This window comes from Megascapheus bottae, chromosome 1 (assembly GCF_031878675.1).
Source record: "Megascapheus bottae isolate mThoBot1 chromosome 1, mThoBot2.hap1, whole genome shotgun sequence".
Lineage (NCBI taxonomy): Eukaryota > Metazoa > Chordata > Mammalia > Rodentia > Geomyidae > Megascapheus > Megascapheus bottae.
Genome location: NC_143509.1, coordinates 89,336,540 through 89,348,619, shown reverse-complemented (window position 1 = coordinate 89,348,619; position 12,080 = coordinate 89,336,540). Strand labels below are relative to the sequence as shown.

Genomic DNA, 12,080 nt, shown 5'->3' with positions numbered 1-12,080 from the left:
GGAAAATATATAATTATCATTAATAAATAAGTGAAGGTACATTGAACCTAAGATGGGAAAGGTCTAAAATATTCCTGCTATGAATAATTCTAAATACAATTAGAGAAATATGCAAGCCAAGAAATGTTCCTGGGCAGTACATTACTAATTGTATAAAAAGATTATGTGACAGTGCAAGGAAAAATCATCATTTAAACTGAGATAGTCTAGAATTTGCTTGACTGATTTGGGCAGTGACATTCATAGCCTCAAAAGGAAGGTAATTTAACTGCTGCAAAAAATGAAGTCACACTGTGTGAAATGCATTGTCTCATAAATATCTGACAACAAAATAGGCATCTATTTTTCAATGTTTCTGTGAATGTCTTTAAGCAGTCATAGCTACTGCCATGAGTTTTTATTTTATGATTCTAATAACTAGAAAAAATGCTTGGTTGCTCTCTATCAAGTGCATATTTCTCACCTACAAGTCCTGGTTGTAGTTATTAAAGTGTTAGAGAATATGCTTTAAAATTAAAGCAATTAAGTACAAATTAAAATTAATTAAGTTTAGAGAATACGATTTTCTCTATCTGTATATATCTCAGTTTTTCAGACAGCTGTTTACATGTCATAATTCTAAATGCAGGTGTAATCCTATGTTCCATCTCAAAAATGCATTCTGCCTGCTATTTCCTATCCCTTTACAGGAGAGCCACCCTTCATTCCACCCTTGCAGTCTCCTCTCAAGTGATGCTTAGCTGACTGTCTACTCTGAATTAGATCCTTGCTTCTCTGTTCTTTTAGCACATCACAGAGATACATAAAATATAATGTTCAAAATGTAATGCAACAGTGTATTTGCTTCTCTTCTACACTGCAGGCAATGTGTCTGCAGCATCTGTGCTTTCTGATTCTGACTAATGTTTGCCTCAGAGTATTTGCTGTATAAAGATCTATGAAATGACTGGTGGTTTTTAAACATACATTGCTCAACTGAAATCATAATGTAGAAAATGGCAAACTTTTGCCTTTTGTGCAAAAATGTGGATTTACACATTCTCTCCTCCATGTCTATTTACCTGTCAATGATTTTATTATTCTTTATATCTTTCATATTCTTGAAAACTTAATCTAACTACCTGGCCCTACAAGTATCTAGTGTCTTCACTTCTCCTTTATAGCTCAAAGGTTTTATATGTTTTCCCAGAATTTGTTATTCTTGAAAGTGTCTTTTACTATTCCCATATCAGGACTTGAAGTAGACATAAAAGACATTAGGATTGATTCATTGTTGTAGTCTTTTTCAATGTGTTATTTAAAAAACATTGAATCAATATTAGTTCCATAAATATAAAAGCATACATGCAAGGTTGGGTGTTTTGTTTACTTTTTTGATCTACTTTTCAGGTATTTACTATGCTGGAATGAGTGGAACATTTTTACTTTGTAGATCTGTCAAGGACTGAGTCTGTAATGCTACATTAGAACATCAATTAGGGTTTTTTTGAAAAGCTTTTTCTTTACTTAGTAAGACATCCAGATTATCTCTTCATTGGCCTGTGGCCTAGTAACATCTATAGAAGGCAAAGTGGGTTTTGTCCTGTAGAATTAATCAGTGTAGTTATTTAGTTTTGTTGTTGTTGTTGGGCCCTTTTAGTTCAGATGGGTAGAACATTTTGCATAACTTCATTTTTACTAGATTGGAAACTTGGTGATTAAAACTCTTGAGACTAAATGCTCTCTGAACTGGGTTTTATTGCACGGACACTGATGCTATAGAAAAATGTACCCTTCTTCAGACAAAGTCTATAACTATCCACAGAAGAGGATGTTAGTTCTTGTCAGTGTAAAAAAAAGGCATAGGATAAATAGTTTAAAGGAAGATTATTATTTTGGCTTCCTATTTCAGAGGTTTCAGATTGGAGTTAACAAGTCTTATTCTTTAGGCCTCATTTGAGGCTGAATGGCTTATTTTTAACAAGACGTCCCATTTAGAAGACATAAATACTCCTAGATTGCCTCCCTGAGCTTTACACCTTACTTCATGAACTTTGGAGACTTCTGTATGAATTTTCTTTCATTTTTTGTGGTAATCGAAGATCCTATTACTTGGTGGGTGATTAGATAATTGAATCATTTTCTTTCAGAGAAATCTCTTTCCAAACACCATCTTTTTTCATGTATTTTTATTGTAACTAATAGAAGGGTTACATTATATTTGCCAGATAGAAGGTACATTAATTCACGTACATTGATACCCTTTCTCATGTCTTGGTCCCCATTTCCCTCCCCCCCACCCCCACCCCTCATCTTGTTTTCCCCCTTCCCTATCCTATTTCAAATAACCAAATACAAATATATCCAATATATCAGATAACAAAGTAAGATACTGTAACAATATGAGATAATCAAGGGAATAGCAAAAGAGATGAGAGATAACATAGTACGTTAAGGACAACAATCACTCATTATATGGCTTTTGTTTCCATATCCTAGAGGTCCACCATCTCGATAGTGATAGATGTAAGTTAAGGAGCTCCTCAAAAAAAAAAAAAAGGTCTCAATAAACTCTAAAATATGTCTTCCATCTATCTCTCCTGGGTGAGATGCTTCTCCTGGGTAAATGCTTTTCATGTGCACAGGGCCACAATACTCTCAAAAGTGTAAAGTTGTTCCATATTTCCACTAGAAAGAATACTTTAGTAATGCCTTTGTCACAGTCATTAAAGTTGAGTTATCAGAGGGAGTTACTCCTTTCTATCTACTTTGAACAAGATGAACACTGTATTTTGATATGATTTGATCATAAACGTTATGATTTTAGAACTAAAATTTAATTTGTAGAATTATATGTTTATACCGTAATAACCCATTGTGAATGCGAAACAGAAAAAAAAAACCATAAATTGTTAACAGTAAACTTGGAACTTAGAGTAACCACAGATGAGAGAGGAAGAGACCCTTTATGTTCAGAAAATTTGAGGAGAGGAGATTAGTCCACTAAGAGAGGAACTTTTTTGTTTCAGAATTGGTTGGTATTGGGAAAGCAGAAAGGGAGCCAGTATTTATTGTAGGTGGTTCTGCTGGTCTTCTGAATATTTATGTCAAAGTTTTCCCAAGCAATCAAAAATGTAGAGTAGCTTTTTATTGGTGTTGGCATATGTGTATTAATTTATTAACCTCATCTTGCTCCTTCCCATTCTACTATTTAACATTTGTTAAGGAAATTTAGGACATCTTGGATTTTTTCTTTGACTAATATGTATGCCTGGTGGGCTAACAGAACCCCAGATTGATTGTATGGTTAGCATAAGTAGTGCTTTCATTTCTCTAGATCATAAAAACACTGTTTGAAATTGTAAATTATTTGAGCTGAGGAACTCTTTAGTTCCTTTACAGTCAAATAGGAATCCAGTATAGTGCCCAAATCTTACTAAGTAACTTAAAATAATAACAAAATACGTTCTATACTCCATCAGTGTGGAGATCATTTCCCCAGGTTATAGCTGAATGACTTTTAAGGTGGAAAGAGAGTTTTTGAAAAAGGAGATATAAGAGAATTTCATGAAAATATCTACATAATAAATTTCAGGTTAGAATGTTGAAGATGAGGGACCTTAACCAAAGGCAGTAAAAGAAATGTAGAATTAAAAGCAGAGTGAAAAGGAAATATTTAGGATTATTTTAAAATCATGAATGAATAAAAACATTCATTAAATGGTGGAACACTCGCATTAACCCTTATCATTCTATTTAAAATTTCAATTTACAAAGAGGACAAAAATGACTGAGTATATATTATAGATAGTATTTTACATATCTTATGCATCACATATATTTTATGAAATATATCTTATTAAATAACTTTGTCTTATTTTTTATCAAAGTTAAATTCACAAGTGTATACACCTAAATTATAATTCTCAGTATTTTAAACTTAATCAACAAAATATTTTTCCTTGCTTTTAACTAATATTTAATACCTACCCTTACCACTTGCAAATTTATGACTGGGAGTATGTGTGTGTAGCCATTCTGCCAAACAAGCTAATGATTTTTCTCTCCTTTGGGAATATCGTCTGCTGTTCTGCTTTAGGAACATGTTTTGATTCAGAGAGCATTAGCAGATGACTCTTTTAATCAAGTACAGTTTACCCTCTGTGGCAATATGCACTTTTGCTTGCCCTTTGAACCCAGATAAGTCACAAAGTTAGGAGAGTAAAGACTTTGTTTATTCAGCAAACTTTGATGGTGTTAAGGAAAAATGAAGATAAGAACTAGTTTAATCTCTTAAACTCAGGCTCTCTGTACAATGATAGGATTTATTTGCTTAAAGGGAAATAGAGAGAAAACACAGGGCAGAGTTAGTCAGAGGGATGGGTGAAGAGAGGGGGGGGAGAAAGAGGGGGGGAGGGAGGAGGAAGAGAGAGAGAGAGAGAGAGAGAGAGAGACAGAGAGAAAAACTAGACAAAGAAGGAGACAAAATAAAAAAGGAGATGCAGTAGTTTTGCCGGAACAAGTAATTTGAAAATATCATTTTTCTCCTAAAGGAATAATTCTCATTTGCCTTAGTAATAAACAATATCAATCTCCAATGGCATATACAAATATTTATTATGAATTTTGTGATCTCTTCCATATGTTTCTTATATCTCAACACTTCAAAAGATGTTCTAATGAACAAAACCATATATTTGTATATAGAATATGTAACTCCTGTCCTTGTAAAATATTAATTATTAAATTCTTTCTATAATGCACAACTAAGGGAATATATCTTTTATACAAATATGTTTTAAGTCTGAAGATGAGCTAATCTAGTTACTTTCAAGTCAATGAAGGATATTCCAGATTTTCCCTTTCTGTGACCCAAATAACTTATCTCTTTTACTCCCTACTTCAAATAAATTAAAAATAACTGATAAGTCATATCAAATATGTAGAAGATTCATAGAGAAGCTATTGTGCAACCAAGAGGAAGTAAAAATTTCAAATTGAAAGTTGAGGAAAAAATAGAGATTATTCAGTTACTCCATTTTAAGCATAAATTTTTCTATACCTCATCATTTGTATTTTGGTTATTGAGGTTGATTATGGATGTAATGTAAATGAAAAGAATGAGAAGAGGAAGAAAAGAGAAAAAGGAGAAGGAAAAGACTATAAATCTTGAAGATATGTAGGGAGAAAAATACCTTCCCTCTCCCTCATGAAAATATCTTTATAGTTATTTGAACTATATATTTGGATATTAAAATCTTACAATAGCTCATGATAATAAAATCCAAATTTGTCTCTAAAGTGCTACAGTGTCTTTTGCTTTTGACTAATAGTTTATAATAGTATTGAATGAAATGAAATTGTAGATAAGAGGTGGAGAATTATGTAAAACTTTCTCTGAATAAAAGAGGCACAAGTGTTTTATTCCTGGCACTAATAAAATGAATAGCTCTAACTTACTCCAGGTCTCAGTGTCATTATCACTAACATGAAAATGTTGGCCAACAAGAGGTACAGTCTTCTGCCTTTCTCCATCTTCTACTCCAATACCAACCTATAAAGCCTGAAAGTTGAAAGTCTATTAATTATTGTCTTTTAAAATTTCAACTAACATTTACATGACCCACTGGTGCCTTAACCAATGGGTAGTTGTTTTCTGATATCACAAGAAATTGGGAGGTTTCCATGGAACAATTACAAGATGTGATTAGGACAGAATCCTGGTGTCTTCTTCCCTCCAAGCTTTTCTCTGTGACTTGTCAATCACTGCTCCCTTCAAAATCCCAAGAAAGGTCATTAGGACACTCATATTATGCACAATAAAATTCAACAAGAAAATAACTGATTATCTGTAGCTTGTTTTTATTAGATGTGAAAATATTTCACAGAAATGTCTATCAGTCTTATCCTATTATTAAACTGATCCAGACTCTGTCACCTGTGTATGAATAAAACCATGATTGACATAAGGAATGCTTAAGAATGTTAATTTTCTTTTTTGGAAAATGGAGAGTGATTCTCAGATAAAATTTGTGACCAGGCAGCATGGAAAAGTAAACAAGTATAAAAGATCAGATGAAAAACTCTGAAACTCTGTGTTCATATTGAGGATAAAGAATCCATTCTTGTGAATGTCAAGGTGCTAGATATTAAATGGAACTTTATCATTCACAGACCGTGATTGCTATGATATAAGCAAATAGTTGGATAAACTAAATTTTAATCCTAAATTAATAATTTCAGAAAATTGACAAATATGGAGTAGAAAGTTATTATATAGAAATACACAGCTCATTTTAAAAATCTACTGTATAGAAAGGAATAGCTTCTATTAAACCAGGAATATTAGTCATTGTGACACAGCATAAAGTATATCCTGTCTAGTAGAAATGCTGAATTACCTTGGCCGTTCAGGACAATTGTGGCCTAGTGCATAAATGAAGGGGAAAAAAGAATTTGCTATAGACTCTTATTACAGATGCAAGAACTATCTTAGAGTTGGAAAAATCCTTTATTTGAAAATCTGTTGCCTTTCAAATATCACTGTTACGAGGATTTTATTTGGCAAAGTAGATTTCTCTGATAGAAGAGAGGAACTCTCTACTCAATTTTCCAGTCATCTTCCAAGACCATAGGCTTTTATACTAAAAGCAAAATTACGTGGAAATACTTCAAACGGGTGACTCTCAAGATCATAAGGTGAGATCTAACTCAATGAACAATCTTTAACCCAGAAGTATTTATTTTGTTTTCTACCTTGGATTAGTATTTTAAAATAGACTATCCTGAGGTATGCTCATTTAACAACTTTCCAATTATCCTCTTTTCACACTAGCACCCAAACGTAGAAAAAATAGGACATATGAAATGACTTTGTCTTGTTTAGGCTTTTCTTTGTGGTCCAAGATACACAAAATCTGTGCACTTCCTATTCTTAGACTCAATTACATATCTAGGGACGGTATATCTCATTCAACACATGTTTTTTAATTTCTGTCTCATTTACCCAACTATCCTACATCATGGAGTATTAATATCTATATTTTGGAACCTACACTCATATAATGTAATATTTGAATGGCTTATATTAGAAGGATAGTATAAATTTAATAGAAATGAACAAACATTTTAACTTTTTGAAATTATAGAAATGAAGACAGGAAAGAAAAAGTCTGACCATTGACACTATCTTAATGTTTCTTGCTATTTTTAAGTCAACCAGAAAAAACTCTGACCCAGAGCATTCATTCTTTCTGTCATTAAAATCAAAGGTAATCCCATGTTATGATTTGTTTGATTTAACTGGCACAAGAGATTCTTGGGAATAGCATGGCCACATTGCAGTGTTTCTTTAGAGTTTGTGTTCTTGAAAAATTATTTCGTGTTGCACTCCTTTAACTTGCTGATTGAAATAAAGACAATATACATTATCTAGCATATTCACTTTCATCTTTCTTTAAATTGCAAATGAAATCACTGCATAAAATACACATTATAGATCAAGGGTTATACCATTTTGTACTAGTGTAATGAGGGTTAACAAGGTGATAACTGGAAAGTTTTGATGATATTTTACATGAACTGAGCACAAATCACTAGAAGAAGGCTGACTTTTTCCTCTCATATCTTTTGCTTTGCAGAAATGGCAGCATTATAGTCCTATTTGACCTTTTTTTTGTTCAGTGGGTGTCAGATGAAAATGTAAAAGAAGAACTGATTCAAGGCATTGAAGCAAATAAATCCAGTCAACTGCTCACTTTCCATATTGATTTGAACAGCATTGATATCACAGGTATTTGTGAACATTATTTGATTTCCTTGAATCATTAAGCTATGAAATTAAGATTCTAGCAGTGTACCTGCAGAGCAGCGAGATTATCTTTGGCTTTAGGAGCGTATCTTATTGCCTGAGGTAATACATTTACATGAGAAAAGTAGAAATTGGAGACACTATATTTTGAGGGAAAATATTACTGGGAAGAAGTTTGTAGAATAAAAACATATCAAAAATGGTTCTGAGGATGTTGGTATGTATAGATGTTTGTGAGTCTGATCCTATCTTTGTCACTGGTTCAAAAATACCCTGACATTTTAGGAGCCTTATTTCAGAAAGCAATACTTAAGAAATCCTAAGCAAGTTACTGATTTTATTAGGTTATAAACTCGAGTGTCTAAGCCAGTTGAAAAGATAAATGAAAAAGAAGAAAAATATAATCAGGTGGGGTCCTCCCCTCTCTTTCCTTATAAAAAATTAATCTGTATTTTTTAAATGACAAGCCATTTTTGCAAAGAAAATATACCAAAGCAGAAGAGAATTGAAGTATCAAAAATACCATCACTGGATGTTGTTGTGATTTTGTGTGTCCTCCCAAAATGTTTATGTTTTAAGAGCTTAGCACACAACTTGTATCCCTATAGAACTATTATTGGATCATAAAAACACTGGTTTTGTTAATGTTTTTTGTCAATGATGAATTCATTCATAGCTGACTGGACTATTAAGAATAGAGCTAAGGTGGCAAAACTAGATCCTTGGGGGCAGGTCTTTGAAGAGTACAACTTCTCTTAAAATTTTTTTCTTTCTTTCTCTCTCTCTCATTCCTCTCATTCTCCAGTATATCACAGACATAGAGTGAATATGGCATAAGATATAAAAAATTTCTTTGAAGAAATAATCTAACTGAACCCAATGTTTTGTAGCATACCTTAAGCCCAGTATTAATTTAATTTTATATTATTCTAGCATCTTCGATAGATTCTTCTACTGTAATCCCTACAACAACTTTAGGTGAGTATTTATAGAATTTCTTTACTACACAGATTACGTTGGTTTTACTGCAATTGCTACATGGTAATCATTAAGTTTCCTATTAAGATCAGAGTTGTTTTATTTCTATACCTCTTTCCGATAGTCTTAGTATTCAGATGAAAACTATGGTATTTAGAGAATCTAAAAACTTTTCTAATAATGACTTTCAAAATACGTTGCAGTCTCTGGAAAAGGAGAATGCAAAGCTCAGTGTCAATGGCTCTTTTTCACTGGATCTCTCTAACTTGAAAGTTTATTCAGACTTAGGACTTCACCACTATTGAATCAATCCCTCTGTTGAAAGGGTTCTCCCTCAAAAATTATCCAGTAGTTTTAGAAGTTACCATAGTCACCTTACATGTAAATTTTTCTATAATATTAAAAGCACAAATACCAACCCTATTTCTGTCAACCACAAACATTAATTATTATGTTTTATTATCCCTCTAAAATTATAGTTTTCTAAATATTTCTGTTATCACTCTGAATGTTAACCTTATGTAGAATTACTTTAAAATGTAAATGGTTATGAAATAACAAAGATAATACTTTTGGGATTAATGATTGTGGCCATTTTCACAATGATTGGGAAAGCTATTTTTAAGAAATACCCACCTAGTATAGGTAATATATTCTGTGAACAATTCATAATTCAATATTTGTGAATGTGGCATTTTTACCTACTTAAAAAATATAAAGGATGCTATGGGTTGGTGGCTCATGCCTGTAATCCTACCTACTCAGGAGGTTGAGATATGAGAGTCACAGTTTGAAGCAAAATCCATCAGAAAAGTTCATGAAACTGTAATCTCCAATTAACCACCTAATCATGGAAGTGGAGCTGTAGCTCAAGTGGTAGAGTGCTAGCGTTGAGCAGAAAAGCTCAGGCACAGCTCAAGACCCTGAGTGGAAGACCAGGACCAGTAATAAAAAGAAGAAGGGATAGGAGAAAGAAGAGGAGGAAGAATACATGATACATTTAAGATTCCAAACTATGAAGTGTTATTTTCATGAATAAAATGTAGTTCCTTCTGATAGTGGCCATGGTATGCATACCACATATTTCTATTTAAAATGCTTTTGCTTAAGCTAGAAACTTTAAATTCAAAGCCATTATAAAATTAGTGAATCTGAAGATTAACTTAATCGTCAGGTATGGTATCTTCTCTATTTAGAAAATAAAAGTTGAGGTAAAATATTAGGATCTCTGACTTGACTCTAAATAAAGTCAATGGAAAATAAATATATGAACTTGACACGCATGGTAGCTCTTATCTGTAATCCTAGATATTCAGGAGGCTGAGATCTGAGGATCACTGTTCAAAGCCAGCCCGGGCACTAAAGAATGTGAGACTCCTATGTGCCAGTACTCTAGAATATGGGAAATGGGGCTATAGCTCAAGGGGTAGGGCTGAAGAGCTCAGTGACAGTGCCCAGGACCAGAATTCAAGCCTCATGACCCACAAAAACAAACAAACAAACTGATTTGACTTAAATATTCCAATGAATAAGCATGCATCAAAACACACAAATGCTCACAATTATTTATTAACTGAAAATAAAAAAACTGTAAAAAAAAAAAAGCATTAGAAGCAAACAGAAGTCTTCTCTTTTGAATCCAGATACAAATAATCTGCGTTAAAAAAAACCACATACACACCCACAAACATCACAATAGTTCACAATATCTTAAAAATACCTAACTATGGGGCTGGGGATGTGGCCTAGTGATAGAGTGTTTTCCTAGAATGCATGAAGTCCTGGGTTTGATTCTCAGTACCACATACAGAAAAAGCTGGAAATGATGCTGTGGCTCAAGTGGTAGAGCACTGCTCATGAGACAGCTCAAGACCAGGCCTTGAGTTCAAGCACCAGGACAGGCCAAAAAAAGAGAGAGAGAAAGAAAGAGAGAGAAACAATTAAAAGGTAAAATACTAAATAGAAAGTAGTAGTAGTTTTCCAATAAAAATCTTTAAACTGTGAAATAATTGCTTTAATTTTATTCATTTTCACAGACAGCCCATTGACCAACCATCCTCCTGCCACTCCAGGTAAGTCTTAATCTTATCCTATCTATTTTGTTTCTGTAGGTTTTACTTTATTACACATTTGTAGTGTCAGTTGTCCCAGAGGGTTTCATTTTGACTTATCTATATTTGCATTCCTTGTACTTAGAATTAGAAATATTCTTCCTTCTCTTCCACTTTCCTTCCCTTCCTTGGCCCTTTCACGAAACAATCTCAACAAGCTTTATTATTCTATTTTTGCGCAGGTACCAAAGGTATTTTCTAAATTTTATTTTAATGTATAGAGGGATTACAGTTATATTCACCAGATAGAAGGTGCATTATTTCTTACACATTGATACCCCTTCTCATGTTTGTGTTCTCATTTCCCTCCCCCTACCCCCTCCCCTAATCTTTCCCCCCTCCTATTTCAAATAAACATATATATATATATATATATATATATAATATCCCAGGTAATTTGAGATTAACCAAAGGGCAACACAAGAGAAAAGAAGAAGAACGTAGTACATTAAGAACAACAGTCAGTCATAATTAAGCTTTGATTTCCATTGTGACCTAGCAATTCCATTACTTGGCATTTACCTAGTCGTCCAGAAATAAGGACATACTAAAGCCATGGCACAATGATGTTTATTATAGCACTATTTACCATAACAAAGATATGAAACCAACCCAGATGCCCCTCAGTAGATGATTGGATCACGAAGATGTGGTATTTATACACAACAGAATTCTTCCTGCTGCCATCAGGAAGAATGACATCTCCCCATTTTTAAGGAAATGGAAAGACTTAGAAAAAATCATATTAAGTGAAGTAAGCCAAACCCAAAGGAACATAGGCTCAATGGTTTCCCTCATTTGTAATAATTAGTACAAACCTAGGACTCTCCTAGTAGAGGATTACAATAGCTCAAACCCTGGAAACATAAGGCCATATAGGATGAGACCAAATTAATGGATCTCAAGGCCAAAGGTATATTTTTACACATATTTCCTCTCCTTCAACTTTCTTCTTCCTCCCTCCTCCCTCTACTACCAAAGCACAGACAGAACTTGTTTTACATTCCTTCCATTTATTTATTTTTTGTGAGTGTTAGGTTCAAATGTCACCTTGATATGGGATTTCACACAGGAAAACAGATGATGATTGAGCCCCCTCCATTATTTTCCCCTCACTTTCCTGAACCTTTGCTCCCTGTAATATTCAACCGAATTGAACGAATTTCATTGTATTATTCAACAGCTTTCAGTGAGTTTCATTT

The 12,080-nt window shown here is 33.3% G+C and overlaps 1 protein-coding gene across 1 annotated transcript in view; it reads left to right on the top strand.

Annotated features, from left to right (window-relative positions):
- Tmprss15 (transmembrane serine protease 15) overlaps window positions 1–12,080 on the top strand; it is a 93,699-nt gene that overhangs the window by 5,038 nt on the left and 76,581 nt on the right. The window contains exons 4-6 of the mRNA XM_090333295.1: window positions 7,620–7,771; window positions 8,723–8,767; window positions 10,804–10,839. Coding sequence (XP_090189421.1) covers window positions 7,620–7,771; window positions 8,723–8,767; window positions 10,804–10,839 — 233 coding nt within the window. The remainder of the gene's footprint in view (window positions 1–7,619; window positions 7,772–8,722; window positions 8,768–10,803; window positions 10,840–12,080) is intronic.